This window comes from Triturus cristatus, chromosome 10 (genome assembly GCF_964204655.1).
Source record: "Triturus cristatus chromosome 10, aTriCri1.1, whole genome shotgun sequence".
NCBI lineage: Eukaryota > Metazoa > Chordata > Amphibia > Caudata > Salamandridae > Triturus > Triturus cristatus.
The window spans coordinates 911,150,864-911,178,718 of record NC_140593.1 but is presented as its reverse complement, the minus strand read 5'-3'; the positions used below and the strand labels follow the sequence as shown (position 1 = coordinate 911,178,718).

Sequence of the window (27,855 nt, the reverse complement as noted above, 5' to 3'; positions counted from 1 at the left end):
GCATTAGGAGCTGGAGGCATTAGGAGCTGGAGGCATTAGGAGCTGGAGGCATTAGGAGCTGGAGGCATTAGGAGCTGGAGGCATTTGGAGCTGGAGGCATTTGGAGCTGGAGGCATTTGGAGCTGGAGGCATTTGGAGCTGGAGGCATTTGGAGCTGGAGGCATTAGGAGCTGGAGGCATTAGGAGCTGGAGGCATTAGGAGCTGGAGGCATTAGGAGCTGGAGGCATTAGGAGCTGGAGGCATTAGGAGCTGGAGGCATTAGGAGCTGGAGGCATTATGCTCCCCCTTGTTAACAGTAGAGGTGGTATTTAGACAGACCTTAAAAAGCTGTTCTGCCAGTTGCTTGCTAACCTTAATTATAATAGTCTCAGAGTCATGAAAAGTCGTAGAATTTAATTTGATGCCCTCTAGAATTCCCAACTCAAAAAATCACTTTCATTTTCAAGTTATTCAACCTGTTCTAGGGTGCCAAGGGCAGCAATGTTGTTAGGAGTCTGAATTTCAGACAGACCCTATCGATAATCCATGTACAGCAGGATTGCTAGGGCTAGAGTGATTAAAGGGGTTATAAAAGTAACCTTAAAGGAGAGCCTTGATTCTACCTTGGGGCACATCAAAGCAATTTAAGCCAGCAGGGGAGCTTTAAAATTGACAACAAAACAGTCCAGAAGTAATCAGAGAGAATTGTGGGATTTCAACTTCCTCTAAACTTCGAAGGAATGTTAATTTTCCATTGCTGTTCAAATTAAGAGAAACCTGACCCTGTGCCCTTTCTGGGGAGAAATAGAATACAGCTCTTTTGGTATTCATTTGAATGTTTTTTTCCCTTTAACTGAAAAAAGTAGGTAATTGTTCTGAATTACAAAGTCTTAATGTTGAACCACCACTTGAGTAAGGTTGTTCCACACTACAACTTTGAATCGAACACTGATGTGATGTCATATACGAGTTTTGTCCATGCAAATTTGGAAGACAAGAGTTAATTACCAGGATGGCAGACTGTACTTTCAGATGATGTAATTGAAGCTTCATTTCCTGGGCTGATTGAAGACTGACGGACGTCACACCATCCCAGGAACTCTGCAACAAGCTCAGCTCCTACTTCCATCTGAAAATCAAGGCCCTCTACAACAACTTCAGAGAACAGACGCCGGACACCAGCCCACACACCCACCCACACACCTACCCCAACCCCCCCCCCCACACACACACACACACCCACAAGACCATCACTACCTGGAATCCCGCCACCATCGAACTCACCACAGGGACCATGCGGAACACCCACTCAGGAGCCCCCACGGACCCCTGCCCTCTGCACATCTACCACAGGGCCGCCACTATTGCACTCGGACTAGGACGGATCATCAACGCCTCCTTCGAATCCGACATCTTCCCAGACGACTGGAAGCGGGCGGAAGTCAAACCCCTCCTCAAGAAGCCCACGGCCAACACGAATGATCTGAAGAACTACTGGCCCATCTCTCTCCTCCCCTTCGCAGCCAAAGTCACTGAGAGACTCGTAAACACCTAGCTGACCGCCTTCATCGAAGAGAACTCCATCCTTGACGCCTCCCAGTCCGGGTTCCGCAGCAACCATAGCACGAGACCGCCCTCCTCGCCGCCACAGACAACATCCACATGCTACTCGACCAGGGACACACCACGGCCCTCAACCTACTAGACCTCTCCGCAGCTTTCGACACCGTCTCACACTGCACTCTCGCTGCCAGAATCCATGACGCTGGGATAAGAAAAAACGCCCTCACCTAGATCCGCTCCTATCTCTCTGGCAGAACCCAAAGGATCAGACTTCCCCCTTTTCTCTCCGAACCCACAGAGATCACCTGCGGAGTACCCCAAGGATCATCACTAAGCCCGACGCTCTTCAACATCTACATGGCCCCCCTCTCCGCCATCGTCAGACAGCACAGGCTCAGCATAGGATCTTACGCAGACGACACCCAGCTCATCCGCTCCCTCAAGAAGAACCCCGACGACACCAGACTATGTTTCCAGGAAGGAATGCACATGGTTGAAAAACAGCTGCCTGAAGCTCAACTCAGAGAAGACAAAGGTCCCCATCCTCAGACCCTTCACCTCCGCCTGGGACAACACCTGGTGGCCCTCCACCCTCGAGAGCCCGCCCACTCCGACAGACCAAGCACTGAACCTCGGCATCACCCTAGACTCTTCCCTCACCATGATCCGCCAGATCAACTCCATCGCCTCTACCAGTTTCAACTGCCTTTGGATCCTCCGCAAGACCTTCAAATGGATACCCCCCCGAATGCAGAAAAACCGTCATCCACGCACTCATAACCAGCAGACTGGACTATGGCAACGCCCTCTATGCCGGAATCAACAGAACTCTCCTACACAAGCTCCAAACCATCCAGAACACCGCAGCCACACTCGTCCTCGGGACCCCACCGCACCACAAACACATGACCCAACACCTACGAGACCTCCACTGGCTCCCCCGAAGAGAGTAACCTTCAAACTTTTCACCCATGCCTACAAATCCCTCCACAACATCGGACCCAAATACCTCAATGAGAGAGTCTCCTTCAACGTACCCAAGAGGAACCTCCGCTCTGTCTACCTTGCCCTCGCAGAGACCCCCCACATCCGCAGAACCAGAGCAGGAGGAAGAGCCTTCTCCTACATTGCAGCCAAAGCCTGGAACGAGCTACCAGTCAATGTCAGACGCTCACCCACCCTGCACACCTTCAGGAAGAACCTCAAGACCTGGCTCTTCTCCTGAACCGGAGCTGCACTCACCCCGCCCCCACGCCTTGAGACCCTCACGGGTGAGAAGGATAAGTTACTTACCTGTAATCCTAGTTCTCTTCCAGGGGTATCCTCATCAAAGTCATAAGCACTGAATATTCCCGCCCATGTGCGGGGACCCCGGAAATAATAAAATTATATATGAAGAACAAATATATACAGCTCTGTATATGTATAAACATATATTATTTTTTCCCAAGCAAATGCAGCCCCCATAGAAGGCTAGACAATGTAGACACAAATATCCAATAATGCACCATAGGTATAATAATACACCTAAATCTCATTTTTTTTTTTTTTTTTTTTTTAAATGAGGTAAAAAACTCATGATAAAGAAAAGAGAACACTGTGTAAAACACAGATCCACAAAACATTGTTAGCCTGCAGGCTGCATTGCAATACAATACCATAGAGACTGAAAAGCCTTGTACAGGTAAAAACTGGCACCGTGCCTTTAAGGCAGCCCTGACTCCAATATCCCATCATGCCTCAGGGGTGACAGTTGGGTCAGTTGTCCTTTGCGGGACCGTAGTCCTAAACACAAAGATATACTTCCTCCATGTTAAATAATCCACTCCTCATATTTGCCTGGGGAGGCGGGTGGGTTGCTTATGACTTTGATGAGGATACCCCTGGAAGAGAACTAGGATTACAGGTAAGTAACTTATCCTTCTCTTCCAGGGGATCCTCATCAGTAGTCATAAGCACTGAATAGAATAGCAAGCCCACCTTCCACCTGCAGGCAAATGAGAACTGCACTATACATGGAGTAAAACCATTGACAAATTCAGTTATTGAACAGATTCCTCAAGGAGGATTGTCCTACTTGAGTGTCTGCTCTGGTGTCCGAGTCCAGACAATAATGCCTCGTAAATGTATGGACAGATCTCCAAGTGGCTGCTTTGCAGATCTCGGAGAGTGGGACATTATTGAGAAAAGCAGCAGGAGCCGCTTTTCCTCTTGTGGAATGCGCTTTAGGTCGAGCGACCAGTGGCTTCTGCGCCAGTTGGTAAGCCAATTTAATGCCCGACACAATCCACCTAGCAATGGAACGCTTAGATGCAGCAAAACCTGTGCGGATAGCACCATAGTTTACAAACAATTGGTCAGATTTCCTGACAGCCTTAGTCCTATCTAGGTAGAATTTTAGAACCCGCTTAACATCTATAGAGTGCAACGCCCTCTCAGCTGGCGAGGAGGGGTTGGGAAAAAGGTTGGTAAGGAGATAGTCTGATTAACATGAAAATCCGACACCACCTTTGGTAAAAAAGATGGATGAGTTCTCATCACTAACCTATTCAGGTGAAAAATCGTGTAGGGTTCTTTAGAACAGAGGGCCTGTATTTCACTTGCCCTACGTGCTGAAGTGATAGCTATTAAAAAAGCTGTTTTCCACATAAGGTGCTGTAAAGTAGCTTTATGTATGGGCTCGAAAGGTGAACTCATAAGCTTTGAAAGAAACAAGTTCAGCTCCCAAGAAGGCGAGGGAGGCCTTACTGGGGGGTAAACCTTTTTGAGCCCCTGCAAATGATTACGTTTAGCAGTTACATATTAAATATCTGAAGGCCTCCTTATTTATTGATGCTGGGTTTTTTTAATCCATTTTATCGGTAAATTTTCCCTTCCAGCACAGATATAGCTTACTTGGGGTGCTAGGGAGTATTGTATCCTTTGCTGCTACAGTTAAGAGGAAATATTTATATTAAAGTTTAATATTTTCATCACGCACTACCCCTTACCATTCTGCGTAACGTTAATTTAAAAATAAAAACTCAATGGGGTGCAGAGGAATGAATGCAATATTTGAAGGACGACTGTGTAAACAACTGAACAGGCTAGTTTAACAAATAAGGTATGCGGGCGGGGTTCAATGCTACAAAAAGAAAACAGTATAATCTGTATTAGACATTGACTCAAATTACAACAGTGTATGCCACGCAATGTGTTCTACATCAGTGTTTTTTTTTCAAATCATTATTTTCAACTACAGTACACCAATTAATTTATTTCAAGATGCACCAGTACTTTATACTTTCACCACGCCGTTTAAACACTAGAAATTTACATAAACCAAGATGTGCATAACATTTCTTGATCCAATCCCAGTCGGCTACAAGTAACCTCTGTAAAAGTTTACTGATGCATGCACAAAAGTGTTGACCTCCTGTCACTGTCACATTATCACTCTTCCAGTAACTACCAAGAATGTTAAGCTCTACCACTCATTCATGTAGAGCAGAATACTTTAGTGCGTACAGTACTTATCACATGGGATGATCTCAATAATATCCTATCTTTTCTGGCAAGCAAAGAATGCATGTGAGGTCTCGTACTCTAGAGTTTTCTAGATTACCTCTGGATTCTGCTTGTTTGCCCTTTTTATACCCTCACCATATTGGGAAACATTTTAGGGTGCAACCCTTATTTTCTGCTCTGAAACTTCCAATCCCATCCAATGGGATGCCTTTATCGGGATTATCAATTCGCCTCTTTTCAATCAACGGTCTTTCCAAGCAAACAAAAACATTCCAAGCATTCCAGGGACTAAGAGGTACTATGAAGTGGCACACAGACTTGTTACAAATAGTTTCTATGGGCAAATAAGCAACAACTTAGAATATCTTGAAGATCATCACGTCAGTGCAAAATCCTAAGTGAGCAGGAAATGTCTAGGATCAGAGAAGATACTATATTCCCTAAGATTCCGACTGACGTTATATTTCAAGTTGCTGCCTTTTGTAAAATGTCATAGGATTTTATAAACAAGGAATGCACCAGACTGACATGGAAAAGTAGATATAGCTGCCACCTACCTCGTCATTCTTCAGTGCCATGAAGTAGTAGTGTATATTTTTATTTCGAGCATATTCTTTCACTCTGGCTTTGAACTCCTTATGGTCCAACACCTCTCCACAGTACTCAAGGACAAACGCATTCCTAATGAGAGAGCAAAAAAAAAAAATTATATATACATCTCAAATTGTCTTTGTATCCTTTCCAATTCCATGCAGATGTTATTAACATGTGCAGTCAAGTACATGCAATCCATTGGGTTCTATATGTTTATAATACATAAAATACTTTAAAATGTATCTCTTAAGATTAATCTTGAAAAAAGTTTGTGATCACATTTAATTTTTTTTTACTTCTAAATGGCAGTATTGCAAAATCTACTGGTGTGTTTTAAAGTATGTCACACCCCCCCCCCCCCCCCCAAACAGGGCTTTTTGGGTCTAGTTTGACGAAAGACTGATTGTGTTCAATTATAAACAATATACATTTGCGTGCTTCGGCTGTGCCCACAGGAGTATTTCTCACCTCATGCTATTGGCTGTTAGGGCAAGCATGCCTCCTCCTATGGAGTGCTTGCACTATTTAACAATTTCAAACTACACTGAATGGTCACTAATGAAACTGTTCATACCATAGGTTTACTTTATGCAGATCATTTATAGTTTTGCTTTTTTCATTGCAGTAAGCATAGTAAGGAAAATGTTACTTACCCTGTAAGCATCTGTTCATGCCATGTAGTGCTTTAGATTCACATGGTGTGCATACTCCTGCCATGTAGTGTTAGGCCCCGATGTGTGCAAGTTGTTTTTCTTCAAAGAAGTCTTTCGAATCATGCTGTATAGTGACTTGTCATCTTGCTGGTAATAAGGCATGGTCATCGGCTCAATCGTTAGATTGTTTTCCCGGCATGGCAGGTGATGAAGACAGTGAAACGAAGAAATAAATAGAGAGATGACCATGCTAAATAGGAAAGATGAGATAGTAAATAATACTGCAATGGCTATAGGCATCCAGGGAGGAGGGTGAACACAAGTGAATCTACCGCAATACATGCCATGAACAGATGCTTACAGGGTAAGTAACATTTTCCTTTGAGGCATTCGTGGCTGTAGATACACAACTGTGCATAGACTGTAAAACAGTGCTCACAAAAAGCGGTTGCTAGCCTTTGGGTGTTGCAGAAGATTGAAAGAGTGTACAGAGCACTGCCTGACCAACATTAACTTGTTGGCAGGCTAACACATCCACACAGTAATGTTTTGTGAAAGTGTGTGGTGTGGAAAAGTAGCTGCTTTGCATATGTCAGCTACAGGGATGTTCCCCAGGAAGGCCATAGAGCCTCCTTTCTTCAGAATGCAGTGTGCTCTATCTAGTAGGAGTGGGCAGAGTCCTCTTAGCTTTAGCATAGCATGTCTGCGTGCATCGAACGATCCATCTGAAAATACCCGACTTGGATGCAGCCTTCATATTAAGAGGTTTGGAGAAAGCCTCAAAGAGGAGTTGAATCTTGCTGAATGGTTTGGTTCTGTCAACATAGGACACGAGGCATTGTTTTACTCAAGTATGGAGTGCCCTTCCGCAACGGATTCCGTTTGTGGGAAAAAGACAGGAAGTTAAACGGATTGGTTCAGTTGGAAGTGAGAGACCACCTTGGTGAGGAATTTGGGGTTGATGCGAAGAACAACCCTATCCCATTGAACTTAAAAGAAGAGTTCTTCCAGGGTTAATGCCCATCGCTCACTGACACATTAGAGTTAAGTGAAAGCAACTAGAAATGCCAACCTTAAAGAAATAACTGAAGGGGGCAGGAGTGGAGGGGCTCAAACAGAGCGCCCATGAGTCATTTGAGTACAATGTTGAGATTCCATGCCGGGAGCCAGTAGGACAAGAGGAGGAGTGACCCTCTTGAGACCCACCCTGAAAGCTTTAATGACCAGAATCCTCAGAGAGAGAGGTCTTGTCTATTCTGAAGATAAGCAGCCACGGCTCATGCGCTTACATACGGTTGAGCATGGTCTCAATTGTGATTCAGAGATGCAATATTTCTTGGGTGATTAAGTACTCTGTTTGTCAGTGATTGGTGGGATTCTTATACCAACAGATTTCCAGTCACCTGTGTTTGACTTTACTGTTCATTGTCATGATATTGCTGCTGATTTTCACTTGGGTATCATGTACAGATCACTGTTTATTCCTGCTGATTATTTATTTGTGTTTCTGTATATCTGGCATATTGTAGCCGTTTGTGATTTTGAAAGGTTTATGCTAATAATTTTTTTTTAATTTTTTTTTGTACTGTTTTGAAATCAACTGTCTATTAATACATATCATGTGACACTTACTTTACATATTTGGATCCGCATAGTTGCACCATTTGATAGAAGATGATGTTCTGGATTTTACGCTTGCTCTAATTCGTAACTGCAATACTGCTGTATATTGAGTTAGGTTTCTTGCCTGTGCAATTTTCAGGCTAAGCTGCTTTTATAATTTTTTCTAATAGGGATCAAGTACATGTTTTTTTTTTTTCGTTTTTCTTTCACACTTTCCACATCTGTTAAATTTACGGTTTTCTTTGTATGTCTTCACTGTTGGCATATTTTGCTTTTTGTTTTTTATGTTGTACTTGTGATATTTTTTTTAGGGGATTTCACTGTACACTATTAATTGTTGGTGCCTTCACATTCTGATGCGTCATACTTATTTGCAGGTATAGTGCGAGTTGCTTTGATCCTAATATGGATCCGGATCTTGTAATCCACTCTGATAACTCGCAATATAATGGGTCATGATTATCATTTGAAGATGCTTACACTTCTAGCGATATGTGTCTTTAATGAGATTGGCACCCGTATTTTGGATGAGAGCCATGGCACTTCTTATTTTTTTATTTTTTTACTGTTGTTTCGTTTCCCGTGACGATAACTTAATTGTGTTTTCAGTATTCGTACCTGACGCGGTCTAGCGGTTGAGGTGATCTTTGCTCCGCGTTAGTGTATATACTTCCAGGTTTCGTGTTCCATTTTCACACTTCCGGTTGGAGTTACAGACGCCAGGACGCGTACCTGTGTCGGAGCGAAATAAGTTAGATACTAACTTCTTCTGGATCAGTTATCCCCTTTTTAACCTTTGTTTCATAAACAAGACCGTTTGATATGGACTAGGTTATTAATATGTGTATGTGTTTTTTTCTTTTGGTCCCTTTTTGATAGGTCTTGGTTGACACACACACACGTGTGTCTCCAAGCGATGTAAAGAACCCTGTGCTTTTGAGATATGTAAGTTCCCCTTTTAGGGTTACACAGGGTGTTGGGTCACACTTGGTGTTTTATATTGATATTGCTATTTGGAATGTTTTTTTTACTTGTTCTAGGTATTTATGACTATTTGAAGGATCCTTGCTGTTCGTTTCTGTACTGGCGTTACTTACCTGGATTAATATCCTTTTTTTAATGAGGTAAGCTGAAAACTTGTGGATCGTGATTTAAGTCGTGGGTCTCTCGGTGTATTTGAGCCGGTCTTGGGCTCTTGAGTTGGGTCGCTTAGTATGGTTAATAGTCTCCTGAGAGTGTGTGCCTCTTTCTTTTAGGCGTTTGTTTACATTCTTAATTTCAGTCTTTGTATCGACAAGGCTGCTATTGGAACACTCCGTATTTTGGCTTGACGTATTGAACGCATATCTTTCTTGTGGTGGATGATTTCCAGTTCTTTTGGTAAGATGTTTTCAGTATGAATGTTTGTTTTCACATGGTAGTTTTGGTGTGTTCGGTTTTTTATCTGCATTTCAGTGACTGTGGTGCAGGCACTAATCTATGTCGGAATTTTTGTGCTAACCATGTGTCTTTTCACGTTATTGCATGTAACGGTGTGGTGTTGGGTTCTCCTATTTCGTCACATGATTGTTATACTTTTTTTGTTTATTGTCCTACACGAGTGTGGGGTGTACTGTTGCTTTTTCTCTTTCTTTTCTTTCCTTTTTTTAATTGTGGGAAGGTTGTTTTTAGCAATTTGAGATTATATTGTATATTGTTTTGTGCTCAAATTATGTGTTTGTATTATTTCCAGCCCTGAAGAGTCAGAGTTTGACATTTACTCTGATGAAACACGTGTCGGCTGGCTGTTTTTTGTTCTTGCCTGATGACCTATTAAAGGAAATACAAAGATTGCTACGCTGCAGTATCTTCATGTCATATGTCATATCGAAGACACACATACCTTGTGTATCTGATTATTGTATGAGTGCACGGGACTTGCCTTATTCGTTCAAGACCAGAAACCTGTCCCGCATTGTGGCTTCAAAAGGATAAATATCTTTTGAGTGACAGTAGAACACAAATCTCTGCCACTTGGCAGCACAGTAGGCCCGGATAGTTGGTTCGCATGGTTACTTCAGAATGCTCATGCATTCAGGTGGAAGATTAAGGTGCCAAAATTCTATGACATCAGGAGCCAGATCGCAAAGACGAGAAACCTGGGGTCTGGGTGTATTATTTCTCCATGGTTCTGAGTGAGACGATCCAGCTTGTTGGGGGAGCCTCTCGTGCGGAACCAGAGAGAGCTCAAGCAGACTCGTGAACCAGGGCTGGCGGGCACCATGATGAAAGTGAGGGACATATACCAAAGCCTCCAAACCACAAACATAGGAGAGGCTGAAAAGCACAGGCAAATATCCCGGACCAGTTCTTCCAGAGTGCATTGCAGATGGACTGTGTATGTGGGAATCTGGAAGCGAAGTTTGGGTTTTGGTGTTTGCGGCCGATGTGACCAGGTCTATTTCTGGGAAGTCCCATCTCTGGAATTAGTGGAGGAGGACTTGCGGGCGGAGTTCCCACTCGTGGACTTGTCGCATTCTGCCGAGGAGGTCGGCAAAGTAGTTGTCAATCCAAGGAAGGTATTCTGCTAGCAAATGGATTTTGTGGTGGAATTTCTGAAGGTAATACAAGGCTGCAATTTTGTTTGCAGGGACAAGAACAACATTGCCTATCAGTTGAGGTAGGATAGCATTAAATGCCAGAAGGACAGCTAGGAGTTCCAGGTAGTTGATATCAAGGCCCTGGTGTCTGGAGTCCCATTGGCCTGGGACGATCAGGTCCTGTAAGTGCATACCCAAGGGAGTCGTCTGTTGTAACAGTTCTCTGCTGAACTAGGTCGAAGAAAGGTAGCCTTGTACCGGTTGTTGGTATTTCACCACTGCACAGAGCAACAATTGTGGTAGACAATCAACACAAGATCATCCCAATGGCCATCAGCCTGAGATCACTGCTGCGCTAAGCATTCCTGCAACGTAAGTACTTGTAACCTGGCATGGGGTACTATGGCAATGCAAGTGGCCATCATGGTTCCATGGTGCGTTACTGTTCCGACCATGACCTGGTGTGAAAAAAAAGAAGCAGTGCCTGAAAGGACTGGATCCTGGTAGGGTTCGGATAGGTAATGCCAATCTCCGAATTGAGAATAGCCCACAGGTAGGGTTGGAGATGGGGTTTTGTGGTGCAGGTGGTAAGCCCTAAATCGTGAAGAAGGTCTATTGTGACCTATGTACGTTTGCAGCATTGCTGACAGGTGGCACACTTGACAGCCAGTCGTCTAGATAAGGGAAGACATGGATGCTCTCTCTGCACAGGAGTGCAGCCACCACCACGAGATATTCTGAACTCCAGAGATGTAGAAGTAACACCAAAGGGGAGCACTTTGAATTGGTAATATTTTCTGCTGACTACAAACCTGAGATATCGGCGATGGGCTAGATGTATCGGTATGGCGAAACAGGCGTCCTTCAGGTCCAGCGCAGTCATGAATTTGCCTTGCTGAAGAATCGGAATGACAATCCTGGAAAATGGCCATAAAAAAGTGGTTTGAAAAGATGTATATGTTTAGGAGCCTGAGGTCCAGAATGTGTGTGAGCGATCCCGTTCTTTTTGGGTATGAGGAAGTACGGAGAGTTCACGCCCGTGCCCTGCTGATGGAATGGGATGGGTTCCATAGCCCCTTTGAGAAGGAGTGCTTGAATCTCCTACCTAAGACAGCCTTTGCAAGGTGGAATGGTGGGAGGTGAGTTCCAGAAAATAACCATGCTGGATAATATTCAACACCCACTGGTATGAAATGAAGGTCTGCCGTATGAGGAAGATGCCTTGGAGGCGTCCTCCGACCAGTGTAGTGTAGTCTGGGGGAAAAGAGGCAAGGCAGGGTTTGGTGGTGGTTGCAGCTCCTTTTGCGGAGCCACCTTTACCTCTAGAATGTTGCCCCTGTAGGACCCTCGAAGAGGACTGCTCTTACTGGGTGCGCTGGTTTACATGAAGCCTTCCACAACCACACAAGACCATGCCACCCCTCAACAGATCCTGCTCAACTGGACCCCGCTCACCTCGGACGAAACCCTCACGAACAGCATTTACTCCAGAGACCCCTCGACCCCTGCCCATCTTCGACAGAGTCGCCACCACTATCATCCCTGAACCAAGCTGCACCTTCCCAGACAACTGGAAACACGCAGATATCAACACCCTGCTAAAGCAACCGTCCGCTGACCCAAAAGACCTCATTAACTTCGGACCCTGGTCATAGTTGTTGACAATACTACTGTAATTTCATTTCTATACCCACGTTTTGGGCACTAAAGTTGAGGTGGGATCTCCTGTATTCTGTGTCATTCAATTCTAATGTATGATCACCTTTTCGCTCCTGGGTATATGTTTAATAAAAAGGTTTAAATAAATAGATTGTTTTAAAAACAGAACTTCAGACCCACCTTCCTGATTTCCTTCCCAGCCAAGGCCATCAAAGCCCAACTCTCTGAGATCATTGAAGCCAACCACGTCCTGGACTCCTCTCAACCCAGCTTCCGAAGCAACCACAGCACCAAGACCGCCCTCCTCTTCGCCACCGACAGCATCCACTCCCTCCTCGACAGGGAAGAAACAGCAACCCTGATCCTCCTCGACCTATCGGCTGCCTTCGACACGGTCTCTCACCACACCCTAATCACCAGACTTCACGGCGCTGGCATCAGCGATAAAGCTCCGCTCCTTCGTCACCGGTAGAACACAGCGAGTCAGACTTACTCCATTATTCTCAGAACCCACAGAGATCAGCTGCGGAGTGCCTCAGGGCTCCACCCTGAGCCCCACGCTCTTTGACATGTACATGGCCCTGCTCCCAGCCATCATCAGGAGCCACGGACTCAACACTGTTTCCTATGTCGATGACACACAGCTGATTATCCCCCTCACCAGCATGCTCACCATCGCCAGAGACAACTATCACAACGGGATGACAGCTGTGACCACCTGGATGAGAGACAGCTGCCTCAAACTCAACTCAAACAAGACCAAAGTGTTAATCCTGGGGCCCCAACACCTCCGCTTGGGATGAATCCTGGTGGCCCGAGGTAGGGACCCCTACCACACCTCAGGATCATACTGGACTCATCGCTCACCAATGAACCACCAGATCAACGCCATCTCCTCATCATGTTTCCACACTCTTCGTCTGCTTCGGAAGACCTTCAGATGGATCCCCACTGCTGCCAGGAAGATGGTCACCGATGCACTCATTAGCATCAGACTCAACTCAGACCCTCCAGGATTTCGCAGTTTGCCGCGAAATCGGCACTTTTGTAAAAATTCAGCGATTTTTACAAAAGTGCCCGCGAAATTGCAGGGAAAGGGTTGTTACATGACAATGATCATCCATTTTAAATGGAGTCACTGTTGTAACTTGAAAATTTGTTTAAAAATATAAAAATAGCATCGTGAATCTAATCCACGCAGGCATGAAACACAACAAATATACCATCAACATTTAAAAAAAAGACAGAATAATTAAAGCAATCAATAAGCTTACCATTTCCGGAGATAGGGTCTCTCAGATGCATTCCATTTTCCAAACTTGTTCACTACAGGCCACTGTTTGAAAGCAGCATGGCCCAAGCAAGGTCTGCCTTCTGCTGAGCGCTGTGTGCACAGCTGGAGTGCTGTTTGACATGTTAGAAGGGGATCATGCCCTGCCACTACTGTTGTAGGCATTGGCAGATACCAGGGCAGTGTAATCTGAAGATACACCTTCAGAATGCCATGTTTCACCGTGTCCTTGATGCCCCGGGAAGAAGGGGGCAGTCAGCACACATGCCAACTGCCCTGACACTACTGTTGTAGGCATAGGATAAACACCAGGACATTTCTTAGCAGATGCCCGCCCTGAGGATGCTTTTTCATATGGAATTGGGGCACGTGCAGTTGTTCACTGTTCACTGTGTTTTGTAAATTCTACGAGGACTGCATTGGTTGCTCCCAGTCGGTCACAGGCCCTCACAACTGCCACTTCACTCACCCCCAAGAGCAGACAACCCACGAGACAAGAAAAGGGACGCCGAGGGGCATCATGGGAACAGAGTTAAAGGGTCCAACCAAGGCCCTGGCCTGGGCTGCCTTACCTTGGCTTTCCGAGCTGGCTGTAACATGGCACCCTGAATGTGTGGGAGACGGGTTCCTAGACCCGCAGCCTACCATACTTCCCAGGCTACTGCGCTATCTGGAGTACCTGCTCCGAGCCAGTAAGGTGATGCAATTAATCTGGTGGGTTTTTTCATTCCTCTTCATCAAACCCTCCCTTGTGACATTCTCAGATGTTCAGAACTTTTAAAACAGTTGTACTGACTGTCAATGCCTGGGGTCCTCTCATGACACAACAGGGCCACTGGCCCCACCACAAAGGGGGCACTGACTCTCACTGCCCGGGGGCCTCTCACCGCACTTCAGAGTGAAACCAGAATATCTGGATAAAATCGTGGCTTCCATGCTGAAATTGTGTGATCTTAGGTAAATATTTAATTTCACTAAGGTAGATTCTGGAATGCCATTTCCTATGGGATGCTACCAGGCCATCTTTGATGGGCTTCTCAGAACCTATAGTAAAGCAAATGGAGGATTGCATTTCCAAGGGATAACAGCCTTCACCTGTGGGCTGCTTCCTTTGTTCCATATCCCAGGTTGCCAATTTCAAAGCGGAATACTCTGCTAAAACAGATTACATTGATTTAAGGCTGACAATGAATGATTAGGAGTAAAATAAAGTGCCACAAAAATGCCGCTAAATTTCCATATTTGTGCCGCTAAATTTCCATATTTGTGCCGCTAAATTTGCTAATCCGTGCCGCTATATCCTGGGGGGTCTGTCAACTATGGCAACACACTCCACGCAGGCATCACACAGAATCTCCTTAGAAAACTTCATTATGTGCAGAAAGCCGCAGCCAGACTGGTTCTCAACATCCCCTGCCACAGCCACATCTCCGGACACCTAGGAGAACTCCACTGGCTCCCAGTCAACAAAAGAATCACCTTCAAGTTCCTCACACACGCCTACAAAGCTCTCCACGTCGGATCAGCATACCTGAACCACCAGCTCACCTTCAACGTACCTAGCACACACCTCAGTTGCGCCCAGCTGGCCCTCGTCACTGTGCCTCGAATCAGCAAGACCAGAATCAGAGGGAGATCTTTCTCCTATCTCACCGCAAAAACCTAGAACACCATGCCTATCCACCTCAGGCAATCCCAGTAACGTATAGTTTCTTACCTGTCGGTGTAGTTTTGCAGCTTCAAGACTTTCTGGATTCACTATGCTGTGCATTATTCCGCCATCTAGTGGTTGGGTCCGGAATTGTAATAATTCTTCTCTTTTTTTTTTTTTCGTGGCCCAGGTGGGCGTCGACATACCACCATTTGGTGTCCTACGTATGGGCCTCCACGCTTGAAGGGCTCCGTACCCGGGTCCAACTGAACTGCTGGCCTTTCGCTGTGCTGTTTTCCTGCGGCGGACCCACTCAGGACCTACTCACTGGCCTCCTCACGGATTATAGGCCAGCCGATTTCAATGCGTGCCTCAGGCCCGGCGTTCCTCCCACGCCAGGCCCAACCGGACAATATCTGCTCTACGAGCCGCGGGGTCCCTCTGAGCGATGCGATGTGCTGTGTCGGCCACTGTTTGCAACCCCGATACTTAAAAACCCCATTGAGGTCAATGTATTATTGTGTTTGAAATTGTGTTGCCTATTGCAACAAAGTTTAACCATTGCATTCAAAAGTCAATTACCTATTGCAAAGTATTTAACTAAAGCATCTCATTCTGAGAATGTATATTTTGATACCTATTGTTGGTTCTAAAATAAAACAACCATATATTTTTATAAACAAACCATTGGCTTAGTGTTCAGTTCTTGATTGTGTGAGACCATTTGCTGACTGAGTGTGTACAACAAATGCTTTACACTGTCCTCTGATACTGCCTTACTGCTCGACCAAGCTACCACTATAGTGAGTAAGGTTATATCATATAATTTTTTACCTGTCAGTGTAGTTTTGCAGCTTGAAGACTTTCTGGATTCACTATGCTGTGCATTATTCCGCCATTTAGTAGTGGGTCCGGAATTGTAGTATTTCTTCTCTTTTTTTTTTCCGTGGTCCAGGTGGGCGTCGACATACCACCATTTGGTGTCCTCCGGAAGCTCCCACCTTTGGTCGCCATCTTCGGATTCTTTTTTCTCTCTTTGTTTTCTTATTTAATCCTTGTAAAGTCTTTTCACCTTCTACCCACCTTTTATCCTCCGGTCTCATCTTTCTGGCAGAGGAGGGTGGGTTCGCTAGTGAATCCAGAAAGTCTTCAAGCTGCAAAACTACACCGACAGGTAAGAAACTATACGTTTTGCAGCGTGAATCTTTCTGGATTCACTATGCTGTGCATAGACTTTGTAGCGGTTTCTCCTCATAGTGGAGGTTGGGTGGAAGATGAGCACTGGTTACTGAAAATGTGTTGCAAGACCTTCTGTCCCACTTGCGCTTCTTTTTTCATTTGGATATCCACACAGTAGTGCTTAGTGAACGTATGCACCGAAGACCATGTTGCCGCTTGGCAAATGTCTTGGATAGGTGTGTTTGCTAGAAACGCAATTGTTGCTCCTTTCTTCCTTGTTGAGTGAGCATGAACTGCTCCTTGTAATGGCTGATCTGCCTGCTTGTGGCAGAGCAGAATGGTTTGTGCAGTCCATCGTGCAATGGTATTTTTGGTAACAGGTCGTCCCAAAAAACTGCTAGCAAAGGATACAAAAAATTGCTGTTTTTCTGCATTCTTTTGTTCTTTCCATATAGTGCATCATTGCCCTCCTGGCGTCCAGTGTGAGTAAGGCTCTTTCTTTGCTCGTGGACGGTTTTTGGAAAAAAAAACTTGGTATTTGAACTGTCTGGTTTATGTGGAACTTCGACACCATTCTCATGACAATCCTATCACTGTATATTTGTAGGTAGGGTTCTTGGAGCGTTAGCTCTTGTAATTCACTTACTCTTCGCAGTGATGTGATAGCTACTAGGAAGGCAGTCTTTAACGTGAGCATATGCAGTGTAGCTTTGTGAATAGGCTCAAATGGTGCTTTCATTAGCTGTGTGAGCACTACATTGAGGTTCCATGCTGGTGCTGGCATTTTGCCTGGAGGAGCGATCCTTTTTGCACCTTCTAGGAATCTTTTTACCACCTGTGATGTGAAGAAACTTTTCACTGTTTCTCCTCTTGTGTAAGCCACAGTTGCCGCTAAGTGGACCCTTAGGGACGTGTAGCCTAGCTTATTTTGCAGTAGATGCGTTAAGTATCTTAGTACTGTTGATTCCTTAGTAATCTTTGTTTGCAGATTTTCCCTAATGCACCATTCGGTGAATCTCTTCCACTTTGCTACGTAGCACTTCCTTGTGGTCGGTCTTCTTGCCTCTCTGAGTACCGCCATCGTACTTGCCAGTAATTTGAGGTGTGCAAACTCTGTCCTCAGGAGCCATGCAGCTAGGCTGAGGCTTTCTGGTTCTGGGTGTAGTACTCTTCCGTTTTGCAGGGTTAGCAGGTCCTTCCTGGTGGGGAACCTGTGTGCGTGCGTTTGTGACATCTCCATGATTTGTGAGAACCATGTTTGCCTGGCCCATTAGGGTGCTATCAGGATGAGCGTCATGCTGCAGGTCCTGCACTTGCTCAGCACTCTGTGTAGTAGTGGTACTGGTGGAAAAGCTTATGCAAATGTCCCTGACCAGCTTATCCATAGCGCATTCCCCAGGGACTGTCTGGACGGTACACTGGATGCGAAGTTTTGACATTTTGCATTTTGGTGTGTTGCAAAGAGGTCTATTTGTGGAGTCCCCCATTTGTGGAATACCTTCTGGATTTCCTGTTGGTTCATCTCCCATTCGTGGGATGCGGATGTCTGTCTACTGAGCCAGTCTGCCTCAACATTGTCCTTCCCTGGTAGATGTATTGCTAACAGGTCTATCTTTCTGGGGATTGCCCATCTCCATATTTCCTGCGCGAGCCGTGAGAGTGTCACTGAATGCGTCCCTCCTTGCTTGTTGATGTAGAACATGGTAGTTGTATTGTCTGTTTGTATCAGTACTCTGTTCCCGTACAGCAGTTTCAGAAAGGCCTTTAAGGCTAGGAACACTGTCTTGAGTTCTAGGTAGTTGATGTGCTTTATTGCATCCTGATGTCCACACAACCCCCTTACTTTGAGTTTGTTTGTGTGCGCTCCCCACCCCTTCTGGGAGGCGTCTGTTGTAATGGTTACAGTTGGTTGTGTAAATGATCTCCCCTGTGCTGTTCTTCTGGTTCCACCACGCTATTTCTTGCTGTACTGTTTGTGTGACAACCACTAGATCCTCCCAACTCCCTGTCGCTTGTGACCATTGCTGCAGGATCCATTCTTGGAATGGCCTCATGTGTAAGCGAATATTTGGTACCAAATGTATGCATGATGCCATCATCCCAATCAGTTTGCTCACAGTCCTCACTGTCAGAGCTTGCCCCTTGCGGTAAAGCCGCGTCTCCTTGCATATAGTCAGAGTCCTCTTTGCACATGGAATCACCGTGCATTGTATGGTGTTGATTTCTGCTCCTAAGAACCTCTTCAGATGTTCTGGTTCTATTGACATTTTCTCCCAATGGATCGAAAACCCCAGTTGGGCCAGCGTCTGTATCACTATCTCTATGTGCTTCCTGCACCTGTGGTGTGAGCTTGCTTTTACCAGCCAGTCATCGAGGTATGGGTATACATGTATCCCCTTCCTCCTTAAGTGTGCTGCTACTGCTGCCAGACATTTTGTGAAGACTCTCGGTGCTGATTTTAGTCCGTAAGCTATCACTGTGAACTGGTGGTGATTTGTGCCTATTGTAAATCTGAGGAGGTGTTTGTGTTTGCTGTTGATGGGGATGTGCAAGTAGGTGTCCTTTAAGTCTATAGTTGCCATGTAGTTTCCTCTTTGTAGTTGAGGTATGACCTCTTGGAGGGAGGTCATCTTGAACTTTTTAGTTTTTATGAACCTGTTTAGGAATCTGAGGTCCAAAATTGGACGTAATGTTCCATCTACCTTTGGTATGAGGATGTAGGTTGAGTATACCCCTTTGTTCCTCTGTTTTTGTGGCACAATTTCTATGGCTCTTTTCTTTAGCAATTCTCGTGCTTCCTCCCTCAAGTGTGTCAGCTCTTTTGCTGTGCGCACTCGGACCTTTGGCCTTCTGTTTTACGGTGGCCTTTCCAGGTCTATACAGTACCCATATTGTATGAGGTTTAATATCCATTTGTCTGATGTTATTTTCCTCCACTCCTGGAGGAAGTGTTTTAATCTGCCTCCTACCGGTGATGTGTGTTGGAGGAGTTTTTGAAATATTTTGCTGGTTTTTGTCCGGTCTCTTTCTGTACTTCCTGGGGTCTCATCCAGGAGTGCGTTGTTTCTGCTGGTGAGTCACTTTCCTGTGGTCGGCTGCCTTCCCCTCTGGCCATTACCCCTTCCTCGGCCTCGCCCTCGAAAGGATTGTCCTCGGGGCTGGTACTGCCAGTTTTGCTGCTGCTGTCCTTGCTGCTGTCCCTGGTTACCCCCTTGATAACCTTGCTGGGTGGTTTGGTGTGTTGCCCCAGGCTGATGATTTCCTCTGCCTTTCGGTCTACTGGAAGGTGTTCCTCTTCTCATACCTCAGAACTGCAGAGCCCCCATAGATCTCGCTGTTTCGTTATCTTTCTTCAGCTGGTTCAACTTTTCATCAACTGGTGCTCCAAACAGTTGTTCCCCGTTGAAGGGTGTGTTGAGGAGGTTGTTTTGGACCTCATTCTTGAAACCTGAAATTCTTAACCAGACATGTCTCCTTTCTGTGATCCCCAGCATCATCTGCCTGCTCGATGTCTCTGCTGCGTCCAGGGCTGACTTTAAACATGTATTAGCCATGTTCTTCCCCTCTTCTACCAGGTGGCTTGCTCTTCTCTGGTATTGTTCTGGTACATGCTTGAGCAGTTCTCCCACTTCTTCCCAGTGCTGGAATGCGTGTCTGTTGATGAGCGCATTGGAGTTGGCGATGTGCCATTGTATGGCTGCACTCCTTTCCATCTTCCTACCTATCATGGCCATCCTCTCGCTTTCTTTGTCTGGTGGCGGGCTAGAGTTTGTGGGTATATTTGCTCTTTTCTGAGCTGTGGATGTAATGATGGAGTCGGCTGGTACTGACCCTCTGATGTACATGGGGTCCTTCGAAGAATGTTTATATTTCTTCTCTACACATGGCAGGCTCTTTGAATGCCTCCTTCCCCTGGTCCAGCACACTTGGGAGCATGGGCAGGAACTGGCTTCTAGTCTTTTAAGGCAGCAAGGTCTCCAAGAGGAAGCAAGACTGGAGTTTCTCTTCCTCTAACTGCACCCCATACGTCTCAGCCGCCCTTTTGATGACTTGATTGTAGATCCCTATGTCGTCCGGCGGCGAAGGCCTCGACGGATACGAGTCTACGCCCTCTTCCGGTGATTCGGCGTCGAGATCTTCCCACGGCAAGTCTTGAGCCTCCGAAGAAGTCGACTCTTGGTAAGTCTCATCTTCTTCCCCTTCGCCTGTCCCGTAGTACAGGTCCTCTTCCTCTCCAGGTGTATTCGGCGCTTCGAATTCCTCTATGCCCTTTCCTGTTTCGGGTGTAGACTTAGACGGTATGCTGTAGGATTTTAGCTTTTCGTTGAAGTCTTTCTTGCGTTGCAAGATGTTAGCCATTTCGGCCTCAAGCCTCTTTCTTTTTTTCTCCATCTCTGCCGCGTGATCGGCTTCAAAGGCCTCGACCTTCCTCTTCGCGGTTGTCGACGTCGAAACCTGTCTCGGGCCTTCGCCTTTCGACGTCGAGGCCTCTTTTTCGTGGCTGCTCTTCGGGGCCTTTCCCTTGTCTTGGGATTTCGCCGTCTGGTGGTCCTTCTCAGAGAATCCGATGGACTGTTTGTCCCTGGATGCAGTAGTCGACGTCGAGTGCTTCGACGGCCCTGCTCCTTTCGAGGACTTTAGCTCGCCTTTGCGAGTATCAGTGGAGGGTTTAGTGTTCGACGACTCCTTCGATGTTTTCTTTTCGACCTCGACGACCACGACTTCTGGTCCTTCTGCTTCGTTGTCTTCCTCTCTGCTGGAGAGTCCCAAATCTCGTAGCGATGGGGGCGTCCCCTGCCCCTACATGTTGTAGTTTGCTCTTCTCTGTCTCTCCCTTACTCTGAGAGTCTTCGGGGTGAACGCTGCACAGGCGTTGCAGTCCTCGCTTCGATGGTCGAGCGGCAGGCAGAGATTGCAAACCGGATGTTGGTCCTTCTGCGCGTACTTGTGGTAGCAGTTTGCGCAGAATTTGAACGGAGTCTTGTCCATCACCGCGCCCAGGGAGCCCCCTGTATGCGCATTCTCCTTCGAAAAACGTCGAATTCTTCTAAGTTCTCTGAACTGTAGTCGAGTTTACTCCTACTTGGTCTCCGGTGTCGTCTCCGGTGTCTTCTCCGGTGATATATTCCAATCTTTCGTCGATTCTTCTCTCCAAAGTTCTTGGAGCTCCTTCCTGTTGATCCAGACCCAACGGCGGAAAAAAGAATCTGAAGATGGCGACCAAAGGTGGGAGCTTCTGGAGTTAGCGCGTCGACATCACGAAGGACACCAAATGGTGGTATGTCGACGTCCACCTGGGCCACGAAGGAAAAAAACAAAAACAAAAAAAGAAGAATACTACAATTCCGGACCCAACCCCTAGATGGCGGAAAAATGCACAGCATAGTAAATCCAGAAAGATTCACGCTGCAAAACTCACAATTCGGAAAGGATTTCAAGACCTGGCTCTTCAAATGAACCTCAGCATCCAGTCGGATCTACACACCCCTCTCCAGAGCCTTGAGATCCTCACAGGTCAGTAGCCACAATTAACAAGTAATGATTGATTAATGCTTCGGGGGAGGTTGACTTCGAGCCTCTACGATAGGGTGTGTGGCAAAAGGAGTAGATGTCTGAAATGTGCTGATCGCCTTATCTGTCTCCATATCTTACTTGATCTTCTCTAGCATTTGGGCCACCTGAGGGCAAAAGAGATGTTGGCCATCAAAAGCCATATTCAATAGGTTCTGCTTACATCCAGCGTAAAGCTGGATATAGAGCCAGGTGTGTCTGCCTAGGAGGACTTTGCAGCACATATTGTGCCACCCTTAGAGGTCCTGTACCTTACCATACACACATACTGCCATTGCAGGCAGCTTGTTTTGATGCAGAGAAAAGTGAAGAGTCGACATGGCACACATGCAACCCACTGGCAAGGGGGCGTCAAAGGCTTTGTCGCCTTTGTAACACAGCCGCCAGACTCTCCTGCTATCAGTGGCAAGTCCCCTTCTCGTCTCTTCCCCTTTTTTGGGCGAGGACAGACTGGAAAAATTAGAACAGCCCAGAAGGTTTGTCCACCACTGCCAACCCCACCCTCAGGACGAGGAGGCGATGTGAAGCCCCCTCTTCAGTGCCCACCATCTTGCAGGCACTCGCAAATCAGTGTTAGGGATTGTACCCACTCCCCCAAAGGAGGTGAGCACACCAAGGGTGTAGTCACCCTAAGGTCAGTAGCCCATTGGCAACTGACCACGAAACCCCTAAAAAGCCCCCTAAAAACAGTATATAGGGGCAGCCCTGAACCCAGATGGCAGATTCCCACCACACACGAAGAAGGATCAAAGAAGGTGCACAGCAGAGGAAACTGCATAGAAATACTGACTTGGCCCCAGCACTACCTGCTCCAGAGATCCTGCGCCAAAAGTCACCTTGTCCCGCAGGCAGCGACCTCTAGAACCCCTGGGAGGACTGACTGCCTTCAACAAAGACCAGATCTCCTTAGAACAGTTGCTCTGTTCAAAAGAATCACCAAAGAAAGACTCTGAGCCTGCTGAGGACAAAGAAACCAGACGCCTGGAATCACCACTGCACTCAAAGCCTACGGCCCGAGTGGCCCACCGGTCCCAGCGAGGTCTCCCAGCACCCCAGAGTCCAAGTCCACCATGGGTAGACTCCTCCAGGGTTCCCTGAAGTCGACTGCAACCTCTGCACAGAGACCTCCCTCCTCCCAACCACAAGTGGCGGGGTAAGGTGAAATCCGACCTCAAAAGGCAAACCTGCATCCGGCCGCCCTGCGCCCTGGAGAAGAGACCCAAGGTGCACCTACGTCCAAGAGCCTTCCAACTTACCTGCCCAGCAGTTGGTTCCTCCTGGAAGACTCCTGGACCGAGCCTGCAGCCACAATCCAAAACCGGCAACTCATACTGAAAACAACAGGGCACCGGATGCCAAATCAGCACCCTGCAACGGGCTGTCCCTGGGCTGCTGTGGGTGCACCTTTGTGTGCTTAATCGGATCCCTCATTGCCCTGAGCTAAACCCTAGGAGCTTTTCTCCCACATCCAAGTGGCGTGCCTGTGAGTAACCACCAACCGGAGGCCCCCTATCACCTTTTGGATAACACTGGGCCTCAGCACTCGGCACCCGGCCGCCTTAGTGCCACTGAGCGTGCCCTTTGAGTGCATCCTTGACCCTGGGGATGTTCTAACACCAGAAACTCAACGCTTAAGACCGTTCACCTACCTGCAAAACGATAACCCAATTTGTCTCCATAGGATTGCATTGACTGTTTTCTTCTGAAAAACCTCTAAGTGTGGAGGGTGTTTTGTATGGGAACCTAAGAAACTTAGCTTTGTGAAAAACTGAATTACTTACCTTTTATCCAGTAACGTTCCCCAGTATGATGTCTAGGGATAGCACACTGAGTAGAAAAAGTAATCCTGAAAAAGTATTCCTGAAAAGTAATCCAAAAGTAATTCCAACTGTATTTACAAACCTGTAAGAAAAGCCATTCTTCATACAGCTTGCTTTTTAACAATATGTTTTGAAAAGTACAATCATATTGACCTGTGCCAAGTCCCGATTGGTTCTAGAAATAAAAATACAACAAATATTTTTGGATACAAACAATTGGTCTGAGTTCAGTTTTTGAGGGTGTGACATCATTTCTTGTCCGAGTGTGTACAATAAACGCTTAACACTACCTACTGATAAAGCCCTACTGCTCGCCCACACTACCACAAATCGAGTGTAAGGAATTATCTACTTTTACCTCTGCCTACCTTTGGGGTTCCACTGGACTCTATGCACACTATACCTAACTTTTGTATAGTGTATACAGACCCAGCTTCCTACACCTTACACTTGGTTACGCAACAATGTAGGAAGCTGGCTCTGTATATACTATACCAAAGGGATGTATAGTGTGCACAGAGACCAGTTGAACCCAAAGGTAGGCAGAGGTAATGTAGCTAGCACCTAACTCTCTATTTGGGGTAGTACATACTTTACAGTAGTAATGCAGTTGTAACACAGTTTGGTTTGTTATTGTAAATGTACTTTGATTTGATTACAGTAGTGTTATTGATAATTGATGCTTTTCAGAACACAATACATATACTTTGTATAGGATTTTTAGTAAAATAACCAGTAGATTACTTTGCAGATTACTTTTCTTACACAGTGCAGTATACCTGGATACTACACTGGGACATTCCTGTTGACAGGTGAGTGAAAGCGTTTTTGTTATTTAGTACAACTGTAAAAGGATTTCTTAGATTTTCCAACTCCACACTTAGAAACGTTTTATAGAAAAACAGTCAATGTTATCCTATGGAGGAAACAAATAGTTTCTTACCTGTCGGTGTAGTTTTGCAGCTTGAAGAATTATCTGGATTCATTATGCTGTGCGTTATTTCGCCATCTAGTGGCTGGGTCCAGAATTGTAGTATTTTCCCCTTTTTAGGTCTCGCCTAGCATTGTTGCGCACATGCGCAGCCCGCTCTGCAAGATTTATTGCTTACAAGGACTTTCAGAAGAGGGCTTTAAGCCCCACCCCTCATTTCCATTGGCTGGCGTCACCGTTTATGCTAAACGGTGGCCTGCCATTGGAAATGAGGGTTTTCTGTAGCCGCCCTTTCCCCTGCGAGCCGGACTCGGTGGCCTGCTTTTCTGCTGTCGCAGAGCACTTTCTTATCTTTATGGGGCCATGTGTTAGAAACACATGGACCCATAAAGCTACCTTCAGTTAGCCATTGAGATGCAAGTAAAGGGATAGTGTTTAGAAACAACGTGCTTTTGAATTTACACCAAGTAAACAAGGCCGTGAACAGGTTTCCACGACATGAATGAGTTTGGCTGTCCTTTATTTCCTGCCACCACTAGACCGATGCCAGGCAGTTCTTATAATGTTGTAAATATGAAATCTATGCCTGTGCGATCCGAATCCTATTGTGTTTTTGATCCCTGTGTGACTAACATCTATTGTTTTATCTTACTTTTTCATCTTTCTCGTTTGTATTTGTAACTTGTAAACGTCCTCATTTAACGGTCTTGGTTCTATTGTGAAGCGCTCTGACACTTTTGGGTAAAGTCCGCTCTATATAAAATTGCATTAAATAAAAAAATTACAAATAAGTGCATCTGGATGCATGCAGGCACAGCGGGGACGATAACCGGAGCGCGGTGCTGTTGCCTTTGTTCTATTTCGACAGGGAATGCAATTTTTTTCACGCAGCTCAAACGACGCACACTTCAGTCATGCACCACAGAATTAAAACATTTCAGCCAGTTGGAAAAACCTTTAACATAGACTTGTCAGTATGAAGTAATGTCTGTCTCATTTCACTCTTACTTTTTCCTGTCCAAGGGTGATAGCTTGGGGGGCGCGTGTGCCTGTTGCATTGTCGACACTTGCGGCAAGGGTTCGAACCCTGCTCTATGAGTCAATAGCAACGAAAGCGGCTCTCAAGGCTTTCTAATTTCATGGTTATATCAATGCCCGCCCTTCTCTTCCCCCAGCTGGACTGCAGTGCAGCCGCAGAGGGTTGTAATAGTCTAATTTTGGCGCCCGAGTTTTAATTCTCGATGGTTTGGATGTTGATGCAACTGAAGCAGGGTTTGCGTCTGAGAGTCGTGGCCACTGGTAAATGTTTGCGTTATCACTTTCGGTGCTGTAGTTCACTCTGATCCAAGTCAAGAGCGGCGCATGTAAACACTCGCAAAGGTGCAGCACAGCGCTAAATCAGTTATTTGGCTGTACCTCAGTGTTGCATGCAGGGTGTGGTTTATTTTATTACGGCTGCTCTAGCAATACTTCAGACCCCCGGCAGAGGAAAGATCTTAAACGGCCTTGCAAACCTTGTTCAAACACCGCGTCGCTTGCTGTGCATACAGTTTTGTATTCATTTACTGCGAAGATAGGTGATTTTTTGGCATATATTAGATATTTGGAAGAGAAAGGCTTCTTTTCAGCACAAGGCAACAGCCATAAAAGCAGTTTCGATTTCGCGTAAACATAATCTGTGCGGCAATAGTACCAAGTTCGAGGGTAATAGTCGTCTGACATAGTGTGTGTGTGTGTTGTTAGGTATACCTTAACCATCGCATAATAATGGACACAAGCAGGCTGCGCCAGTCAGGAAACCCTCAGCCACATTCTGCCACATGGGGTGTTCACGCACAATGTCCTGAATGAAAGAGTAGGCAGGTGGACATAGGGCAATACCTTAAAATTGTTGTGGTGTGTGCATTTGTGACTGGCATTAATTGTTAGATATCTCCTCTTACAACATTAGATGGTCAATAACGGATGTTTGTATAGCAGGACATAATTATGGTATACAGTGTTCTTTTGATAATCTTTCTTCCCTTGTAAAGCGCTTTGATACCCGTAAGGGTCACGTTCGCGCTATATAAAACCAATCATATAAAGTAAGGAGGCATCATTCACCCCCTCAACCCTGGGGAGCTGCAAGCCTCTGGTGGCGTGGGTGGTAGGCTCCCAGGCCTCGCCCATTAGGTGTAAGCTTCGCACCCCAGAGAAAAGAGCTTCACTATTGGGGTGTGAGACCCACACCTCAAAGCACGGGGCACCGATGCGAGTCTCACACCTCAGGGAACGCACTTATTGTGTATGTCTCACACCTCAGGGGACGCACTGTGTGTGTGTCACACCTCAGGGAACATACTCGCTGTTTGTGTAGTCTCACACCTTACGGAACACAGTCACCGTGTGGGAGGCTCGCACATTTCAGAGCACAAACTCGCTGCTCGGGCAAAGGTTTCACAACTTCGACCAGACACTTTTTTCATTTGAAAATACATTTTGAATCCAAAACCTGCTCTGGTGGACGGCAAGTCTGAGCAGGAAAAGGGTATTTTTGAGCCGAACATGAGGAGTGCTGGAATGAGGGCTGCCTTTCCTCTCTGCGGCAGGCAGGATGTTGCAAGGCTGAGAGAAGCTCGGCCTGCGCAGAGTTCCTTCCATTGGTGAATTCCATTTGAAAATGAAACCTCATAGTGCAAGAATGGTAAACTGTTCTTGAAACTAATAGTGGCACATTTTTAAACCACTTACTTTTTTTTTGGTTTTTTTATTTTTTATTTTACACCTTATGGTTGCAATTGTCTCGTTTTGTATTTTGTACACATTAGTGGCAGGTGACTCGTTTTCGGAGTGAGTTTTATTAGAGTCATACAGCTAGTAGTGGTTACCCACAAGCACTGAGATTTGGGGCACTGCACCACGTGTGCTTCCAGCATGTGGCTAAAGACCTTGCTTAGCTGACCTTGAGGTAGGGTTTGAATTTTTCTTAAATGTCTTGAAAGGATAAATCGCTCATTATTATTACGTTGGTGCATATGTTTGAGTGTTCGCTCAGCATTCCTGGATTTGTATGTTTTTGTCTAATGCTCGTTTGTCACTGCTCACCTGCTAGTCTTTTTGTTTTGGGATTAGCCCTGCCTGTCATGCGTTGAAATGTCACACTTTTGAAGCCTCTGCTGAACAGAGGGAGTGCAGGAAGGTGGTGATGTCGGTCTGTAAGAAGAGAAGACTTTTCTGGGCGGGGTTTAGTTACACTGATGAAAATCCCTTTA

The 27,855-nt window shown here is 46.0% G+C and overlaps 1 protein-coding gene across 3 annotated transcripts in view; it reads right to left on the bottom strand.

Moving 5' to 3' along the window:
* Positions 1-27,855, bottom strand: part of SETD2 (SET domain containing 2, histone lysine methyltransferase) — a 1,034,666-nt gene that overhangs the window by 858,082 nt on the left and 148,729 nt on the right. For all 3 annotated transcript variants that reach the window (XM_085628742.1, XM_085628741.1, XM_085628740.1), the window contains one exon: positions 5,608-5,731. In XM_085628742.1, the coding sequence (XP_085484868.1) occupies positions 5,608-5,731 (124 nt within the window). The remainder of the gene's footprint in view (positions 1-5,607; positions 5,732-27,855) is intronic.